Source organism: Rhinopithecus bieti, unplaced genomic scaffold (genome assembly GCF_001698545.2).
Source record: "Rhinopithecus bieti isolate Rb0 unplaced genomic scaffold, ASM169854v2 scaffold_13262, whole genome shotgun sequence".
Lineage (NCBI taxonomy): Eukaryota > Metazoa > Chordata > Mammalia > Primates > Cercopithecidae > Rhinopithecus > Rhinopithecus bieti.
Window position 1 is genome coordinate 5,323,263 of NW_016808004.1, and position 21,405 is coordinate 5,344,667.

Sequence of the window (21,405 nt, forward strand, 5' to 3'; positions counted from 1 at the left end):
CCCTGTGCATCTGGCGTACAGGCACATGTGGGCCCAGAGAGCAGAATCCCGTAAGCTTCCAATGCCAAAAGCCAGACAACCATGAAACATCAAATGCACAGAAACTGCCTTCTTTTATGTATCTTCTGGAACAGAAAATACTTCAGGATGAAGGTCACTCAACATTTTCTAGATAAAAACACATGGCAGCAGAGGGAACTCAGCCTTGAGAGCCGATGTTCACAGGTGTTAGAAAGCCAGCTCTGCAGCCTCGGGCACCTGATTCACAGTGACTGCTCCCAGAATGAGGCAGCACAGGGACACAGGGAGCATCACCACTGCTGCTTACTGATGGAGCATCAGGACACAGCCTAGAAGACAGGGGCACAGCCCCAGAAGGGAGTGGCGAGCTGCCCAGCTCTGGGTTTCTGCAACTGGGCCCAGGGTAGCAGTGAGTCTAAACACAGCCCTCTCAGGTCACTCATTACCTATTTCCAATCAAAATCATACTGAAAAACAACTTGTTTATTTGTTTTATTGGCTTTTTCCTACTATTTCTTTCACCAAATATTTTCTGGGGCCTACCTGGGCCGAGCCCAGGATGGATGCCGAGAATACAAAGATGGAGAAGACTCAGCCTCTGCCTGCAGAGAGACCAGGGTCCACAGGAGATGCAGGCACAAAGACAAACACAGCAGCAGGCAGCACAGAGGATGGGGCACACCTCTACCCAAAGGATGTGAGCCTTGAGCTGTGCTGGAAAGTGAGCATACTGCAGGTAGGGGACAGCCTGGAAGGGCTCCAGGGAGAGAAGCAATGCAGCATTCCTCTGGGAAGGGGAGCGCCAGGGTTGCTGGAGGTGGGGGAAGGGCAGATTTGGAAGAGTCAAGACTGCAGGCTTGTTTGAGCAAGAAAATGGATTCTTTCCAGATGTCATAATCTTATCTCACCCTTGTGATTAGCTTCAAAGACCAGAGGCAAAGTTTGTAAAAGTAAAAACACCTACCAGTATTTAAGGTTTTCTTTTCCCTTTCTGGGGGTTTTCAATGAAGAAGAAAATAAATCTGAATATAGACTTGATTTGCTATCAAATTCTGAACTCTTCCCTAAAAGCTTTATCAACTAAATAGGTATCTAAATATATCTAATAATGTTTGCCATCATTATCAGAACATTGATTGGATTCACAGTGGACCACAGCGGGGTCCGCAAAGCATATTTGCATTTCAATAACTCACTTAGTAGCCCTGAACAGGACCTTACACCCCGGAAGGTGCCCTGCCACTTACTACTTCTGGAACCCACAACAAAAATTCTACATGAAAATAATATCAAATGGCAACAATAAACATGACAAGAGTATCAGCTAATGCTTGTGTGTCTCCTAGATGCCAGGAAACTTATATACATTATCCCTAGTCCACACCACACCACCCTGACCCATCTTCCAGAGGTCCTGGACAGAGCCAAGCACACAGGGGTCATCCCAAGTTTGAGCTGAACCAGTGAAACATGAAGAGGTTGAGTGACTTGCCTGTGGCCACAGAGCAAAACATGAAGAGGTTGAGTGACTTGCCTGTGGCCACAGAGCTGGTACATGTCTGCCTTGAGTCCCTCTGCACTCCCAGCCCCTGCTCTCTATCCCCATGCTCTGTGGCTTCAACAGTTTCTGATGTTACAGCCCCGATAGCCAATCACCACCAGAAACATCACTAGCCTGAACTCCCAATATCAAATCTTATCAGAGGGACTTCTCAGGCTGAAGATCAAGAGAGCCAAAACGCCTGAGCAGAAAGCTGGTGACTCTTAGGATAAGTGGCCTTTAAACTGTTCTAGGGACTAAAGGGAATTTTTTTCTCCTTCACTCCCTGTTCCCCAACATTTTCTTGTTCAGCTAATTGGCCCCAGCTGGGAACAGACCTGGTCAACAGAAATGGGGGCCAGGGTATGGCAGGCTCCGCAGGCCAGCCCAGGGCGGGAGGGGAATGTGACTGTTTATTTGGAATGGCTGTGCCCTGCCTCCAAGGGAGTTCAAGCGGTCAGATGTGTCCAAGTCTATTAGTGAAATCTGACAGGGATGTCACTGTGTTTGGAAAGAGAGCCATGGCCCCCCATGTCCTGGTGCCCAATAGGCACTGGCCACCAATCATGGTTGGTAGAGGGCAGAGGTAAGAAAAGGTCAGGATTTCTGAACCTCAGGCTGTGCTGTAATGGGCTCTCATACATGTCGCAGCCCAGGCAAGGCCTCAGCAAAGCACAGCAGCATGGCCACAGAATTGCCATGGGGCCTGCAGGCTCTGCTCTGGAGTAGAGGCACCACTACCAGCCCAGGCATCTCCTCTGGGGCTCCCGTGGCAGTAGGGCACACGGCCAGGGCTGGGTCTTCAGAGCTGGATGAATGACTTCAAGTCCTAGCTCTGCTGTCCAGTTAAGTTTCCTGGGTCTAGGTTCTCTCACTTGTGGGATGGGCATGCCAGGAAATAAAGGAATGGGCAGTGCCGGCCATCAGTATGCAACGGTTCTGACATGTCACCCCCAGAAGCCCAAGATGGTGAGCAGGGGCAGCGTTTCCCTGCGAGGAAGCAAAAGCTCAGAGCTAAGGGACCTGACAGGATCAGAAAGGACTAAAGCCTTTTTCTGATTTCAGTCCTTTCCATGCAAAATTCGTAAGTTTCCTAGGGCTGCCATAACAAATTACCACAAATTTGATATCTTAAAACAACAAAATATTTCTTCTCTCACAGTTCTGGAGCCAGAAGTCCAAATCAACGTGCCAGCAGGACTGGTTCCCATGGAGGCACTGAGGCAGACTCATCTCCATGCCTCTCTCCTGGCTTCTGGGGGCTTCTGGCAACCATGGGCACCCCTTGGCTTGGAACAACACAGCTCCAATCTCTGCCTTGGTTTTTATATGGACTTCTCTCTGTGACTCTCCATGTCTTCTCCTTGTCTGTCTCTTACAAGGACACTGGTCATTGGACTTAGGGCCCACCCTAATCCAGGGTGATTTCTTCTTAAGATCCTTACCTTAATTACATCTGCAAGACCCTCATTCCAAAATGGTCATATTCTGAGGTTCTGGGTAGACATATTTTAGGGGACCACAATTTAACCCACTATAGTCTACCCTCTGGTACCCAAAATTTACATCCATCCCACATACAAAATACATTCACCTCTTCAAACATCCCCCAAACTCTCAGTCCATTAAATCATTAACTCTAAGCCCAAAATCTCATCTAAATTATCATCAGCTCAAGAAGTTCCTAATCTCATCATGTAAGTCACCTCATCAGGTAGGGGTGAGACCCTAGATATGGTCTATCCTGGGGCAAAATGCCTCTCCATCTGTGGACCTAGAAAACAACTTACCTACTTCTAACATTCCAAAAGGGAGATGATGGAAAAAATACAAGGGTCATTGGTCCCAAGCAAGTTTAAAACACAGCAGGGCAAATTCCATGAGGTTTCAATATCTGAGACTAACCTCTGTGGCTACTCCCCTAGCCTCTGCTTCTGTGTCCACAGCCCTGCTCTCAGAGTCATTCTTCCTTTTTTAGTTTTTGAAGGATAACATGTGTTTGTAGCTGAGTTGTTCTATCAGTCTGTTTCATGTCTGTAGAATCCCAGAAGTCTGACAGCTTTTTATTCATTTGTCAAGACTCTCTCCCTTTCGGTTCAGTGTTTTTGCTGGTATAACATTCTCAAAATCCTTCAGGGTCTCTTACATACATCAAAGGGTCCATGCCATTAGCCAAGACGGCTCTCCACATATCCTTGCTATAGAAGTCCGTCTCTATTCCTGGCTGCTGCTAAGTTGCTTGGATCTGTGAGTCACACACCTCCTCTCTTCAACAGAAGGTTGTCCAGGCTCACCTTTGGCCTTCTCTCCAAGGTATGCTTTCTCAGCAGTGAATTTCCTAATCTAAACATCCTTTGCAATCTAGAGGGACTGAGAACCTCCCAAATCATCAAGCGCTGGTTCCTGTTTGCTAACCGTTCCTTCCTCAATTCATTCCTTTTCCCTCGTGTTTTACTATAAGCATCAGTGGAGAAACAAGGCAGCATCTTTCACACTTTGCTTAGAAATCTCCTTAACAAATGTCTCAGTACATTCTTAGAAGTTTTGCTTTTCCTGACTAGTAAATTAGATCATCAGGCAGTAGATACCAAAAGTGTTAAAAAGTAGGCTGGGGAAAAACAGGTGCACAAAAGTAAAAGGAGAATTAAATTTGTTATCTATCAAGCACCTGCCATGTGCCCAGTACTAGAGATCAGTAACTGGCATCCTGATAGGCAAGTTCCACCTTTATAAGGACAAAGAGGGTAGCCAAAAAGCTCAGAACAGAACCCCACTCGAACATCCCTGCCTCCTTACCACTGCTGACTTCTCTGCCTCAGCCCTTCTCCATGCCCTCTGCCCTAACATTGCAGCCACTGACTCTTATCAAAAACTTTTTTCTCCCTCTAGAACCTCAGGTACCCCCAATTCAGTCTATCCCGCCCCCCAGAGAGCCCTCTTTTGACACCTCTTTCATACTCCCAGCTCCTCTCCCAAGCTGTAAGCATGTCTTCTCCCAGAGTGGAAGGGATGCCAGGTCAGGGTGGCCCCCAGAGGTCTGACTTAGGAAGCAAAGAGACTGGAAAGAAATTTAGTACTGATTCATTTTTCTGTTCTAGCAAAGAATCTGCAAACAGTCACCAAAGTAATCTTAATTTTGTTAATATAAACTGAGTCTACTTTTACACTTTTGTGCTTTATTTTTTAAGATTTGCACTTTTAGTCCCTGGCTTAAAGTAGATTTCATTCAAGTGGTCTTTTCTTGGGACCGATGGTCTTCAGAGGAGGATGTGACAGCAGGTAGAGGAGGGGACTGTGAGTCACAGTGTCCAGGGGACATCCTAATACCCAGGTCTGGCCAGATTCCAGGGCTCCTTGGATATGGTGGGGTCCTGCCATCCAACTCCTCCCACTAGATCCAAGGAGCTCTGGAACCTGACCAGAGCCGAGTCCTTTCTTTTGTTTGGTCCTTTTTGGTCAGGAGACTCTTCCCTAACACCCCTGGCCCCTGTAGGAGGAAGTAATAGCCACACTGTTGTAAAATGAGCTGGGGGGTTGAAAACTCAGGTTGCCTTCACTTGGGAGAACCCTGTTCATGCCTACCCTCCATGAAATGCCCCTTCCCTATATCCAACCATGCTGCTCTAGACCAGGGATGGCACACACAAGGCATGGGTGCCAGCAGGGTCCCTCTCCACTTCCCTCACTCAGGCCAGGTGCTGCTATTATGGCCCTCTCACCTGGAGGGCAACGTGGTTCATTTTATGTGTCAACTTAGCTGGGCCACAGTGCTCCAACTTTATTCTGGGTGTTTCTGTGAAGGTGTTTTCAGATGAGACTAACATTTAAATTGGTGGATGTTGAGTAAAGCAGATGACCCCTATAATGTAGGTGGGCTTCATCCAATCAGTTGAAGGCCTTGAGAGCAAAAGGATTAAATTCCTCAGAGAAGAGGGGATTCTGCCAGCAAATGACCTTCAAGCTGCAGCTCTTCCCTAGGCCTCAATCCTGCCAGACTACCCTGTAGATTTTGGACTTGCCAGGATTTATAATAGTATAAGCAAATTCCTTAAAAAAAAAAAAAATTATCTATTATCTATTTATCTATCTGCATTTATCTATTTATCTATCTAGGTGCATTAGTTGGTGTTCTCCAGCAAAACAAAACTAATAGGAGATACAGATATCTAAATATTTACATCTATGTATCTCTATCTATGTATCTATAGATACCTAGATATCTGTATCTCCCATTGGCTCTGTTTCTCTGGAGAACCCTAACCAACACACCTAGTGAGCCAGACAACCTTAAAATGCCTCAACACAGCCTCCGGGTAGCCATTCCCAATTAACATGCAAATTGAAATCATGCAAATCCAAGCCTCTCTAGCAGGTAGCTGAGTCCACAGGGCTGAGAGCCTCCACTTCCCTGTACTCTAGGCTCCTTCAAGGATTAGAGAACTGCCCTGGACCCCAGCATTCCCGGCAAGATCTCACACGAATTCTAATAGCCTGTGTTCCCCACCTTTATTCTTGTTGAAGGGGAGGCAGTCAATGAGGCAGTCAAAGAGTAAGTTTCTCTTGTCGCATAAAGTAAAACTATTAAAAATGCCTTCTGAATAAGGGGAATATCAAGGCACTAGACATCTTTCAAATCAGAGCCAGGCCATTGTAGTAGAAAGGAGGGGTGATGGGGAGGCACCAGCCATTCATCCTTCTCACAGGTCTTCAGAAGGATAATGCGGCATCTGCCGATGGCCACCAGGAGTGCAAAACCAACCTGGATTTCTTCCAGATTCTATGACTGAGCACCACAAGATTCACATCGTGTTTAATTTGAAATTACTGTGGTTAAGAAAAAGGTACCCAGAAATAACTCCACATATACTTTTCACCCTGACGTACAGCCAGTGTCCAGAAAGGGAGGTTTCCCCTCCAGCAGCCCTACTTGTTAACCATGTGATCTCAAGGCCACCTCACCTTCTGGAGCCTCAGTTTCTTTATCTACACAGAACACCTACTTGGGAACACCTCCTTGTGGCACAACATAGGCCTCCAATAAACAGGTGCTATGAGAATTAGGGAGAGCAGCAGTCCTAGAATCTGAGGTGAGAGACTTGGAGCTGGGCGGGGCCAGGCAGCCACAGGGTGAGAGTGCAGGAGGGGAGGTGGGGCAGAGCGGACAGTGGGAGTCACAGGGCAGGCACAGGAGGCTCAGCAGCTGAACAGACAAAGGGACAGTCCCCCTCCCTTGCTGCCAGGGCGGAGGCCAGAAGGGAGGACAACGTAAGACTGACCTTGAGGGCAGGGATCTCCACACTGTCACCGAGGCTGATGGAGCCTGAGAGGATGGTCCCTGTCATCACAGTGCCTTGGCCTTTGATGGAGAAACAGTGGTCCACAGACATGAGGAACGGTCCCGAGGGGTCTCTCATCGGGATAGAAATCTGGGACGTCAGGAGCTAGAAAAGAGAAACTGGTGCCACAGTCTGTGGGGAGAGGAGCCAGATGGGGCAGGGCAGAAGAAGGCACAGGATGTGGCTGACCAGCAGTTCATCAAGGCTGCCAAGGTGGACTCAGCTCAGAGGTCCATGCCTCAGCAAGGTGGCCAGGAGATCAAAACCACCAACTCTCTGACTGCATTCCAAGCTTCTCGCATGCTCTCAGCTCTTTCCACTCAGTCTGAAGGAAAGGGCACCTGCAGAAGCCTCTTCTGTCTTCTCCCGTGGAACTGCTACAATGGTCTGTCCTGCCAGGCCCTCCACACGGCAGCAGAGTAGCCACTAAAGGACACCCTGTCCCATTGCTCCCTGGCCTCATGCATTTCCCCAGCCTCCTGATGCCTTCAGAATTTAAAACTCCTTATCATCTAGTCCCTAGGTGCCTTTTAGGCCTCATCTTCCACCACTCCCCGATGTATGCCAGAAGCCAGCCACCGGCAGGCCTAGAGTTTTACCAGCTGGCTCAGCCTCGCCTGTACTGCAGCAATACCTCCTCTGGACAGGCTTCTCTGTATGGCCACATTTCCCCTACCCCCATCACCACAGCTAACACTCTCCTGTGATCATCTCTTTATTGTCTCCCCCATAGGGCTGTGAGGGCCAGGTATCTCCAGTAGCTGGCATCGTGCCTGCGAGAATGACAAGTGAAAGAAGAAGAAACAAGGGGATGTGGGGAGAGGGAGGAGGAAAGGGTTGTTCCCAGTGGCCTTCTTTCTCTGCAGACTCCATATGCCTCAGCCTCACCGGCCGATTTTCCTCATGCCACCTGTGTGCCAGGAGATGCTGTCAGGGCTCAACACCAATAAACAAATGAAAACAAAGACTAGGATTACTTGTGTTTGCTACTTTTTCACTTCGTAAGGGAACAGGCTGTCAAAAAAGTATTCAGTGGTGAATGTTCCAAAGTCTTAGTCTTGAGATAACAATTCTTTTGGAAAAAGACTAGAGATTCAAACAAAACAGGCTTGGTCCGAGATTTATGTAGAGGCTTCTTAAAGGAATATACAAACATCTTTCATAGCAGCATTTTGAGGATTTTGCTTTAACAAAAACAACTGTCCCAGGCTCCCAGACAAATGGTCTCAGGAGCCTGATGAAAAAGTAACAAAAGCCTCACCCAGAAAACATTTGTTTGGCTAAGCTGACAAGATCAGCACGTGTGAGTCACAGAAATGGTGGCACTGCATGTACGTGGTCACACCTCATCTTGGCTCTGCAGAGCCAGGTGCAGGTGGGCTGTGAAGCTGACCGCAACAGTCAACCCGGGTCTGAATCCCAGCTCCACCGTGTAACTTGCTGTGAGACATGGGTCAAGTTATTTAACCTCTTTGAATCTCAGACTCTTCGTTGGTATATGGGGATAAATAATTTCAGCCTCCCTGAGTTTTTGTGAATGTCAATGATCCTGTATGTAAAGAACTTAGTACAGTGCCTGGCCTGTAAACATCAACATCGCTGTAATAGGAAGCACTGACATGGCACTGTTCCAAGCACGTCATACACATTAACTCATTTAACCCTCACAACAACTCCATGAGGTATGTGCTACTATCTTCCAAGTGAAGGAACTGAGGCAAGAAAGAGTAGATCATTTGCCTGAGGTCAGAGAGAGTGGTGGTGGAGCTAGCACCTGAATCACAGTCCAGCCCCAGAGCCATGCACGTTGCTACTCCACCCCTCTGAACGGCCTGAGCACTCTGTGGAGGAACTCTGTGGCCCCATTCTCACTGCTACCTTCCTTAGTACCAGCACCACCAGCACCCACACACACCCTTCCTGATGGATGACTGGGCTCCCTCCCTGACTACCACCACAAGTTAGGAAGAACAACCTGGGCCTCAGCCCCACAGCTTCCGAAGATAAGCCTCCCATCTTTGGTGGAGGTGCCCAGGATGGAAGCTGCATTGCCCCTGCTGCTGGGCTCATGTCCTTCACCCCTGCCTTGCTGGCACCCAGCCCAGGTGGTGTACTGGAGGAGTTGATACAGTCTGAAGGACTGGAATAGATGTCATGGTCCCAGGGTTCCAGACAGGTGGGAGCTGCTTTGTCTGAGTGGAGGTATAACAAGAGAAAGGAAAAAGCGAGGCACAGCAAGGTGTGATGAGCTCTGCAGAGTCTCTGGCTGGAGTGTGAGTCATGGGCTTCAGGGAACCTTAGGATCCCCAGTTTGGGTTTACCTTTTTGAGGGAGGTGGGGGAGTTGTACTAAGGTGTGAGCAGTTAGGTTAATGGAACCAACTGAGTCCTCTTGCTAGGGTTGCCTCTCTTTCTCTCCCAGGGGAGAGAGGGACACAAAGGGGTCTGCCTGAGCAGCGCTGGGGCTAAAGGGCAACCTGGATTCAAGCTGACAGTACCTCAATGAGCTCTGGAATGCCCTGTGGAGCTTCAGTTTCAGGGGCCTCTGGTCCCCCCGGCTTGGCCGCCACGGGTATAATCGGTGCACCTCGGAACCTGAAATGGAAAATAAGTCCCATCACAGTTACAGAGATCAGCAACATGGACACAAAGCACATCCATGAAGCACCTGGCACAGTACCAAGTGTGATGAGCGTCCTCTTCTCTCCCCCCATCAACCAAGCCTAGAAGACAGCACCACTGTACTCGCATGTGGCAGATGATGCAATGGAGGCCCCAAATTTCCCCCTTTGGGGGAAATGTCCCTGCAATGGACATCAGAATTTTAAAGGGCTCTCTTAGATATTAAGCTCCACTTTCAGAGCTCTCCCTAAGGAGGCAGCAGTGATCCTGGCCCCTAGGCTTCTGAATAAAAGACCTCCTTGAAGAAGACCAATAAATACATCTCAGCCTTCTGAAGAGATGCAAGAAATAATAGTGACCAAAAAGTCCCTGTAGATGTACCTGGAAGCACATCTCTACAATCTCAGTTTCTAAGGAGGAGCAATCCTGCCTAAACTCTACTGGGAAAGCCCCTGCATCTTTAAGAAGACATACTTAATCTGTGTGGACATTTATCTTTCCCATTTAAAAAAAGGAACACTGTTACGGGGGGGAAAAAAAAAAGAAGGAAAGAGAAAATAAATAACCCATAATTCCATCATTGTGGTGTATTTTCTTCCAACCATGGTTTTCCTATGCTTTGCCAATGGATTATTTTTTTCAGATTTTGGTTATAGTATGCATACAATTTCATATCCTGGTAAGTTATTTACCATTGTATCACAAATAACTTTCTGTTGAATGAGAGCAACAACAATAACAACTTACATGGCTGAGCCAACCTTATAATGTGAGGTTTAAACGAAAGCATCTACAACACATGATGGAGTTGTCACCATCTTATAGATGAGAAAATGAGGCTTAGGGAGGCTAATTGATTTGCTTCAAGTTGTTGGCTATGAACCTTAGAGCCAAATTTGAACCCAGCCCATCTGAGTCTGAAGCCAGGGCTCTCAGTCTCTTTGCAACACTTCTCCCTGCCTGGGCCTGTTCTTTCATTGTTGACACCTGGACAATGGTACGGCCCAGAATTTACATGCTTGTACATGCTTTCCTCCATTACTTATTTGTGATATTTCAAATTTTTCACTATTATAAATTACACTGTGATAAACATGTCAGTGGGCATGAATGATTTTTTTTTTTTTTTGCCTTGGCTTTGGGGTAAATTCATGGGGTACACATCTAAGAGTGAATACACACTAAAAGATCAGCAAAATGATAGAGCAAGGACATCTGAAAAGCCCTCTTCCATGGAAGCAAAGAACACTGGCAAAAAGACCAGAATCAACTTGTTCAGAACTCTGGAATTAACCAAAGGCTTGAGCAATCTGTGGAGTGTTTACTCAAGAAGAGTCTCAGTAAAACCAAGTGAGTTTTCGATGTTTTAACTTGCCCTCTTCTATGCTAACTCTGCAGCAGTCCTGAAAACCAATCAGTAGCCTGCCAGGCACTGAAAGGGGCAGAATGGGTTTGAGTTCCTTCAAAGCCCTTCTCCCAGAGAACGATCATGATTTTCCAGTCTGGTGGTTCCCTGGAAGGCCCTACTCACAATGCTATATTTATTTGATCTGCCTTGGAGCTTGCTCAGTGCAAATAGCCTTTACCCTGCGGGAGTTTGTTGAAAATAATCAGAGGCAATTGTTTAATATCACAGCTGCCTGAGGGAAGCTGTGATGTTTAATAACCAAAAACTTCTCAAATTTCATGGAAAATATTAATCTACACTTTCAAGAATCTCAGTAAACTCTAAGTAGGATAAACTCAAAGGCACCCACACCTGGCACATTACAATCTAACTGTTGAAGGCCAAAGACAAAGAGAATCTTGAAGCTATCAAGAAAGAAGCGACTTAACTCATGTACAAGGAATCCATAATAAGATTAGCAGCTGGTTTCTCCGGAGAAACCATGGAGGCCAAAAGGTATCAGGATAATATATTCAAAGAAGTGAAAGTTAAAAAAAAAACAAAAACAAAAAACTACCAACCAAGAATTTTATATGCAGTAAAAAAATGCTACAAAAATGAAGGGATACATGGGATCACCATATGATTCAGCTATTCCACTCCTAGGTACTTATCCAAAAAGAACAGAAAACAAATAAAGAAATACATATCCATACATGTCCAGAGTAGCACTATTCACAATAGCCAAAAAGTAGAAACATCTCAAATGTCTATCAATAGATGAATGGATACACAAACTATGGTGTGTATATATACACAAACTATGGTGTGTATATATACACAACAGAATATTATTCAGACATTAAAAGACATGAAGCATCAATACATACTTCAGTGTGGTGAACCACAAAAACACCGTGCTAGGTGAAAGAAGTCAGACACAAAAGGTTGCATATTGTACAATTCCATTTATATGAAATACCAGAATAGGTAAGTCCATAAAACAGAAAGTCGGTTAGTAGTTCCCAGGCTGGTGGGGCACAGAGAATGAGGAGCAAAGGGCTTAATGAATACGGTTTCCTGTTGGGGTAATGAAAATGTTCTGGAATTAGACACTGGTGATGATGGACCATTCTTTCCACACTGAAAGTATGAATTTCATGGTATGTGAATTCTATCTCAATTACAAAGAAAATAGATCGAAAGGTATGCTACCTTTTCTACTACCACAATGAACATCTAAGATGCCTATTTCACGGTATCCATAACAAAACAGTCTTTTAAAAATTATTTTTAATATATACTTCATTTTAATTTGTATTTCCTTAATAAGTAAGCCATACAATGTTGAACCACTTTCAACTGTTTGTATACCCAATGTATTTTCAGGAGACATTTCTGTAGCACTTCTAGTTCTGGAGTTTGTTTCCTCCAGGAAGAGCCACCCTTACCTTCCCGACACTGAGGGCTGCTCTAAGTGCTTCTCTGTATATACTCTAGCATGCAACACAGTGGGAGTGACAGAAAGAGACAGGACCCTTTACTGAGCACCAACGGTACAAGCAATTGTGCTAGAAGCTTTCCAATCCCCATCTCCTCATCACAATCCTGTAAGGTGGGTATTCTTCTTCTTCCCCCTATTTCGTAGAAGAGGGTCCTAAAAGTTTGGCCAGCTTTGGTAGCTTGTTCCAGGCCACAGGCTAATGAGTGGTGGGACTGTGATTTAAAGCCAACTCGGAGTTTACTTTCCACCTGAGACTATCATGAGAACAATCCTCCATCAGCCTAGGCTGGAGGCAGGGGCATGTGTCTCTTCTCAAATCCATATGAGAATTTGGAAAGTAGCTGATCTTCAAGGATCAGGGAACATATATTTAATTCCTGTAGCCAGATTAACAAAACCCTTGCCCTTAATTACATACATTAAATATATGTAATTTTAGTTCTCAAACCAGTAAAAAAATGATAGCTATAATTATAGTACCTAATATTATGATAGTTTGCTACCACTTTCAAATTGCAGACATAAATTTATTGAATCCTTAACAACCCTCTGAGGTAGGAAGAACTGCTGTCATCATTCCCACATTCAGAGTCATACATTCATTCTCCAAATAATGGTGAAGCACCCACCATGCACACAGCACCTGGCTAGATGCTTTCACATGACTCCATTTAATCCTCACAGCAATGATGTCAGGTATAATATCATTTTAGAGATGAGGAAACTGAAGCACAGAGGGTCAAACGATTGCTAAAGGGTCACTGGTGAAGCAAATGGCAGAAGCAAGGAGGAATCCAGAGCTCAGCACTTTGGACCCAAAAGCCCTATTCCAAAGCCCTGTCCTTCCCACGGTGCTGGGATCCCCAGAACGACCTCCAGCATCCCCTCCCCAGGGATAGTGACCTGGAAGATGGCATCAATGGTCTTTCAAAACACAAGACCAGAAGACTGAGCCCAGTGCCAGCCTGGGCACAAAGAGGGGATGACAAAACGTCAAAGTCGCTCTGCTCCCTCCGCTCCTCCTCCTCTCTCAGGGCTGACCTGCACATAGACCAATTGTCCCACATCCTCTTCACAAGCTTTGTCAAATTTGTGTGCCACCTGAGCTATTCTTTACTCATTTATTTTCCTTAAAAGAATTAATGTTCTTACTTAAATATATTTATCTTAAAACACAATTTCATGTCGCTATCTAAATGGAAAACCACCACATGCCACAAATAAAAGGTAGAGTAGAAGCCCTCCCACCACTGGCCCCTTTAAGGACATCCATGAGGCAATGCTCTGCACTCCCTCTGCAAAACCTGCTCCTGGCTCCTAGCACGCCAAACCCCCATGCTGAGGAGACAGCATGATGTGCACAGGTCACGCTCAAGAGGTGAGTACTTCCTGCACTTTTGCCTCCTGACCTTTATGGTGAACCTGGTTATGCTGTAAAGTTGGTAATGCCCATTATAAGTTTCACTGAAATAACATAATTTAATTTAGTATCATGAAACAACAGTGTGAAAAGAGCTGTTTCTGTGAAAACTAAATTGAATGCTCTGGAAAGGTGTGATAAAGACAAATCTCCTTAAAATCTAGTGTTAAATTAGGTGTGGATAAGAAAACCAGAGAAGACTTGCAGGGAGGTTGTGTGAAAACAGAAAAATTCTGTACTCAGACTTTGTAAATCTTGCTTCACTGAAATTGTGGGCAGTGCACTGCATTCGGGAGTGATTTATAGATGAAAGGTGACTTGGAGCTCTAGTTAGTGGGCTCATCCTGGAAGAAAAGACGGGCTGGGCAGTACATATACTAGCAAGTGACAGGTGGAACAAAGCTGTGGAGCCCCTCTGGAGAGCATCTGAGCAAAGAGAAGGAAACTGCTGCTCAAACACTCACAACAGAATTAAAGTCAGTCACTGAGGCTTTCTCTGGGAAATCTTACTAGAGAGCACCTCCGCAACACTGAGAAAACTGCACAAACTTAGAAGATGTGACCAAGAGAAACAATCACATGCAAAGAAAAGTATGCCACACTTGGATAGAAGAAGCCAGAATGATCACGGTTGCTGCCCACAGTGATGCGACTGGAGACTGCACGCTACAACTTTTCCTTATTGCCAAATCAGCAAACTCTAAAGCTTTCAAAAACATAAATTCTGGGCCAGGTATGGTGGCTCACACCTGTAATACCAGCACTTTGGGAGGCAGAGGCAGGACGATCACCTGAGGCCAGGAGTTCTACACCAGCCTGGGCAACACAGAGAGAACCCATCTATAAAACAAGTGTTAAAAATTAGCCAGGTGTGGTAGCGCATGCCTATAGTCCCAGCTTCTTAAGAGGTTGAAGCAGAAGGATCGCTTGAGCCCAGGAGTTCAAGGTTATAGTGAGATCCAGACTGGGCAACACAGTGAGACTCTGTCTCAAAAATAAATAAATAAATTACATACATACATACATACATACATACTGACCAAGAAGAACATACAGAATATAGCTTACTTAACTGTACTCAGACCAAATGAATTAAAGATAACATATAGATTATAAGTGATCATGCATGGAAAATTAAAATTATAAATGACACAAAAACCAAACATTCTTCAAAAGCACAGCCTGAAGAAGAGGAGTCAGGCCCAAATTCAGAACTCAAATCCACATGCAGCCAAGAAGCCCCAGACGAGCCTGGCCCAGCTGCCAGTGTCTTAGTGCTGATGAGGAAAGGGAGGCATGATGCTGAGAATGCTGTATTTCTTCTGTTACAGCTTTCATTGTTGATTTTATTAAATAAATATGCATGTACATGTTTTAAGTTAAAATACTATGTTTAAGGCATGAATGTGTCATTTTTTATGACCCTCTGCTCTAAGGGACTTTTTTTGATTAACCAACCATAGCCCAATCTCAGGGGACAAGAAATCTTCTACTACTGGAGCTACAAAAATAAACACAAAGAAAACAAAATAGAGCTATTAAATTCTAGCTAGATACTATTACCTGCTGAAGACGTTGAGGCTGGTTAAAAAGTTAGGGAAATCTTTAAGACATTAACAGTACCAATTTGAGACTTTTTTCTGACTTAATAAAAGAGATTTAAAGATAACTGAAGGGGGATTAACTTTCATTGCAATTTTGCCACATCCAAGCACAGTCCCAGATGGATCTTGTGTGACATGTGGTGCACATCCCTCACTCTGAGTAATACTGCCTTCATCTTCCTCAGACCCTCGGCCACCCCTCACATTCCCCCACTGTGGCCCCAAACAGAAGCCAGGCAAAGGATCCAGCCCAAGAAGAAGCACTTGAAGGGAAGAGCCCAAGCTTGCTGCCAGGTCTATGGGGGCCTCCCAGGAACCCATGCTGACACCCCAGCCCCAGTCCCGCTCGCCAGCCCCTCCACGCTCTTCCCTGGACTCACATCTAGAGCCTCCTATAGCCCCAGATTTCTCTCCTCTTGGGACAAAAGCCCTCTTGCTTGACACCTCCACCCTGCCACTTTCAATCAATATCCAATTTCTCCTTCTTCTCGTATTTCAAAACAAATCCCACTTCTGTTTACCCACCAGAGCTTATGGCTGATTTTCTTACAAGGTCACTTCTGTCTCCTTCTCTTTTAAGTGCAGGACATTTACTAAGCACTTCCTCTGTGCCGGTCTCCATGGAACGTGCATGACGAACACACAAAGGGCTCCCAAGAGCAATGGTGGTGAGGGGCTGGGGCACCAGACCAGGGTGCCAATTCCAGGTGACACTAAGAGGAATGGGGGCCAGGGTTCAGGGAATCATGGCAGAGAAACAAGTTCCTGAAGGTCAAGAGCAGCTCCCGGTGGTCAACTCAGTGCTCTTCCCTTGCACTTGCTTTCCTCTGTGGCATCTGACCAGGTGACTGTCCAGCAGTGGCATTCTTCCCTCCTCCCTGACAACCCCATACCTTTATTTCCATGGCCCTTGACTATCCTTCATGTCCCGAGAGGCCCTTCTTCATCACTCATGCGCCCACTGCAGGCCTCCCCAAAGAGTGGCCCGAGAGCCCAGCTCTTCCCCTGCATGCTGACCATGGGGACCACAGCCCCTCTGTGGACCATTCCCAAACCAGCATCTCCAGCCAAGCCCCCTTTCCAGCACTCTAGCTCTACCCTGCCATCTGCCATCAGGCTGCCTCCCGGCCTCTAATTCCTGGCCTCTGATATAGGATGGTATTGCCCTGGCCTCTGAATTAGTCATCTCTGACTGCATGGTCACTGATGTCTCTCATCAGTCACTGCATCTAATCGGTTCTCCTCTTAGGATCTTGCTCCAATCCATCCTGATTTTCATTCTTAATGGGTTCCACTCTGGGTCAGGCTCTTCTCACCCCAGGCCTCCCAACTGCTCTCCAAAGTGTGTGCACAGACCACAGCTGTGAGAACCTTCTAGCAGCACTACTCTGAGGTGCTGGTCTTCTCCCCTACCCACTCTCAGGACTCTGTGACTGTCCTGGGATGAAGCCCGGGCCCAGGGTGGTGCACAAGGCCCTCTGGGGTCTGCTCCAGTCTCTCCACACTGACTCATCACAGCAAAAGCCCTGGGTATCTGGATTTTTAAAACTCAAGCTCACACTGTTGCCCTCACCTCCTTCCCTTCCTCTCCTAGGCAAACCTCACCCAGGCAATGGCAGCCTGAGGCAGGATTCCAGCAAGAAACCTAGGACTAATTTCCATTCCACAGCCGGTTTATGCGATTTCACCTCACTCAGCCCCCATTTCCCTGTCCAACAGGAGATGTCATGACCTAGATCACAGGGTTGTCTCCCAGACTGAATCGGTTAACATGTATAAAAGTGCCGTTTGGAACTCACGAGGAACCCTGGGAACTACTGCAACCACCAGCCGTCTGTACCTGCACACCAGCCACAGATGACGGCACCTCTTCCCAGTGACCAGTTCCTGGCCTGTGCTCCACATTTTGAACCTCACCCCTGCTTAGTCATCACATGCCCTTCTAGAGTTAGTCCTCATTCCTGACTCCCCAGCCAGAAGCAAACTTGCCTTCCTCAGAATCCCCTTGCTACTCTGAGGAGCCACTTCAGCTCTGGCATTTAACTCTGACACAAAGCAAATTCCCCAGCCTACCTCCGCCATCGTCCAGGTACTCAGGATCTCCTGCCCAACTGCATGGGAGGCTCCTCAGTTGGGAGGAGCTTAATTCAACTAGCCTTTGAAACCTCACCCCACTGCCCTGGCCTGGCTGGGAGCAAACCCTTGAAGAAAATCAGATTTTTTTCTTTTTTAAAGACAAGAGAAGTAACTTTGAGGAGGCTGGAGTTCCCTAAAGAGCAACTTAAACAATCTCAGGGGCCACTCATTGCTCCAAAGGTCAGTGTGACAAGATGACTTCAGTTCAGTAAGGAGATTCCAAACAGGGCCAGAGACCCACCTGTCAATCAGTTCTAGAGTAGCTCAGACATGACGTGCTGCCCCCACAGAAGTAGTGGGGCTTAGGTCTTTGCCTTGAGAAAAGCAATACCCAGGAGAAAAGAGAGCTTGCAGAAGGAACAAGGGAGGGAAAAATAATTCACAAAGGAAGGAACTGTGAGGAGAGGGAAGGAAAGAGGAAAAGGAGAAAATAACACTGAGGAACAGAGACAGAGAAGAAGAAAAGAAACACAGAAGAGAAAACAGGAAAGGCAGGAAAAGAACTCAGACTTCTCTGAGACCTGCTCTGTACCAGGCACCAGGCTTGGTGGTGTCCATACCATCTCAATAGTCCATAGGCAGGGGCTCAGGTACTATATTCAGAGAAGCTATGACTTGCCCAGGGAGCCCAGGGAGTAAGTGGCTGGTCTGCAGGAGCCCAGAGTCCAGGCCTCTCCCATAGGAGAAAGAGACGGGTAGGACAAAAATCTATTCTTAGCACTAAGCAGAGCTGATGGAGCCAAGACCCAGCCATGTACACTGGCTCTGCTTCCACGCCCTGAGCCAGAGGCTCAGAGGGACACAGAGTCGTAGGAACGTGCATGGGGAATTCCAGAGATTACCCATAAAGCTTTTGGAAATTCAATTATCTTTATCCAAACCCTTTTGGGCAATGTATAGTAATAGAATATAACAGTGTGTTGGGCCAGGTGTCTGGCCCTTTCCCAGACTCAAGAGAAGCTGGCCTTCCTGACACCCTGAACATGCTACACACTAGGGCACCCTGGCTTCTGGCTGTACAGGGGAGACCCAGCCCCATGAAGCCCTGGGGAGTAGAGTTTAGCAGCCACTGGATGGGTGTCTGGGAGTACAAGGGGCTCCAGCCAGAGACAGCAGCTGCACAGTTCTGTAGTGCGGGCAGGAGCTGACCCAGAGCTCATTTAAGGACTTCTGTCTCTGTCATCCCACTGTCTCCTCCAGACTTCCCTGGCAGCTACAATATGTTGCGGTGCTTGCTGGGTCTAGATGTGCTGACTGTGCATGCAGGCTGACGTTCATTAGCACACAAAAAAAGTTTCAGATAAATATATATGTGTATGTATGTGTGTGTATATATACGTGTATATATATGAATTTATAATCCATATAAAGATATATAAACAAATAGAATATAAACAAATTTTAGCGTTGGGATAGATTTCAAAGCAGCCAACATTTATCAAGTCTCACTTGATAGTCAAGTAGTCAAGCCAGACACAAAACCTACCTCTGGGGAAACTGTAAGGATCCAACTGATTCCATGAACTATGTATGGGAAACCCCTAGGACAGTGCCAAGTACACAGCAGTTGCTCCACATGTTACAGCTATTATTCTTACACATCCAGGTGTGCCAGGCTCCATGTCAAATGCTCCCTCATATTAAACGCTATAAGACTGAACTTTTCAGCACCCCTTTTACAAAGGAAGAAATAGCAGCTCAGAGAGATGGAGTGAGTTACCCAAGCACACACAGTTAGTCAGCCACAAAGCTAGTATGGAAAACACATCTAGTCAAAGTCCACTCAGTAGCAGAGAAATTCCTTGAGATTGGCATTCAACCCATTCACAGGGAGGGAGGCAGGATCAATGGAGTCCTTGGTGGGCTCCAGACAGAGGGCTCTGGCTAAAACAGAGAGAAAGAAATAGAAAGTGTTTAAAACGCAGGAAGAAACACAAAGGGAGTCTGGGGGAATGATGTATCAAGGATGCTGTCAGATGATAACATTTAGTGGAAAAATAAACAGAAAAGCCTAGAACACAGAACAGTGTCAATGTTGTGATAACAACTACCTCAAATTATGTACAAGCAGGAAAGACTGACAGGGATCCTGGGGGAAAAACACTTTAATTTGATGCATTGAGAAGATTGTGGGTACATTTTTATCTTCTATTTTGATTTCTGTTAACATTGATAAATGCTTATGCAAGAGTAATTTTAAATGCTTTCAGAGATAAAGAAGCACAAAGAAAAACAATCAAAGAGTTTGACTACATAAAAATTAGAAACTTCTGTATGTCAAAAAAAGCAACTAAAATGGAAAGACAACAAATGCCAAAGACTTATGATAGGAGAAGGGTTAACAGCAATATCTTTACTAACATTAAACACTCCCAAAAATTAAAAAAAAAAAAAAAAACATTAAAATTGCAAGAGGCAAACAGACAAAATTCTTTACATGGGCATAATTCACACATACAAAAGCACAACTGTTCAAAACACTTAAGGAAACAAAGAACCACATATTAAAACAAGAATAAAATACCATTTCTACTAAGTTACCATTTCTACTAAAACACCATTTTCTACTAAGTTTCAAGTATACTTTAAAATTATAAACCAAAGTAATCTGCTGACACCTGTGTAAAATGGTAGAACACTTCCAGAAAATAATACGGCAATGCACAGCAAAAAGTTTAGAAATGTTCAGACCCTTTGATCTAGTAATCTCACACCTGCACATCTATCATGAGGAAAAAAGTGAAAATACAGTTTAATGATGTACAAAGATGTTCACCTCAAGGCTTTACTTTTAAGAACAGAAACTTAAGCCAGTCTAGTAGGTCAATAGAGTGGTGGTTACATGAGCAAATGCTATATAAAATGTTAAGTAATAAAAGCAGAAATAAAAATGTACATGCCTCATGACTACAATTCTATGTTAAGAAAAGGTGGGGGGAGGATTCAGCAAAGTTGCAGGGTACAAGTTCAAAAATCAGGTGTGTTTCTATCCACCAGCCATGAACAATCCAAAATAAATTACGAAAATAATTCCTTTACAAGGGCCTCAAAAAGAATCCAGTACTTAGGAATAAATCTAAGAGACAAAAGCCTTGTATGCTAAAAACTACAAAACATTGCTAAAAAAAAAAATTAAAGACGACCTAAACAAAAACATATCCTATGTTCAAGGATTAGAAGATTTAATGCTGTTAAGATGTCAATACTACCCAAAGAGATCTACAGATGCAATGCAATACCTATCAAAATTCCAATAACCTTTACACAGAAATGTTGAAAAGCAGATTCTCAAATTAATGTGGAACTGCAAGGAGACCCAAATAGCCAAAACAATCTTGAAAAAAGATAGAACAAAGATAGAAGAGTCATACTTTCTGACTTTGAAACTTACTACAAAGCTATAGTCATCAAAGGAGTGTGGCACTAGCCTAAGGACAGCCAGATAGACCAATGGAATAGAGGAGAAAGCCTAGAAATAAACCCACACATATATGGTCAGTTGATTTTTTACAAAGTTAAAAAGGGAAAAGACAATCTTTTCAACAAATAGTGCTTGGAAAACTGGATATCCACATGCAAAATAACGAAGTTGAACCCTTAACTTACACTGTATACAAAAATTAACTCAAAATGGGTCAAAGACCTAAACTTAAGAGCTAAAGCTACAAAATTCTTAGAAAAAAACACTGGGGAAAAATCTTTATGACACAGGATTTGGCAACAGTTTCATGGATATGACTCCAAAAGCACAGGCAATTAAAAAAATAGATAAATTAGACTTCATCCAAATTAGGAAGTTCCATGTATCAAAGGACACTATCAATGAAGTAAAAAGA

General features: G+C 45.1%; 1 protein-coding gene across 3 annotated transcripts in view; it reads right to left on the minus strand.

Annotated features, from left to right (window-relative positions):
• EEFSEC (eukaryotic elongation factor, selenocysteine-tRNA specific) overlaps positions 1 to 21,405 on the minus strand; it is a 256,751-nt gene that overhangs the window by 137,508 nt on the left and 97,838 nt on the right. For 2 of the 3 annotated variants that reach the window (XM_017885003.1, XM_017885002.1), the window contains exons 3-4: positions 9,395 to 9,491; positions 6,838 to 7,002 (exon numbers count right to left, since the gene is read on the minus strand). In XM_017885003.1, the coding sequence (XP_017740492.1) occupies positions 6,838 to 7,002; positions 9,395 to 9,491 (262 nt within the window). The remainder of the gene's footprint in view (positions 1 to 6,837; positions 7,003 to 9,394; positions 9,492 to 21,405) is intronic. The other variant, XM_017885004.1, reaches the window with a different exon arrangement.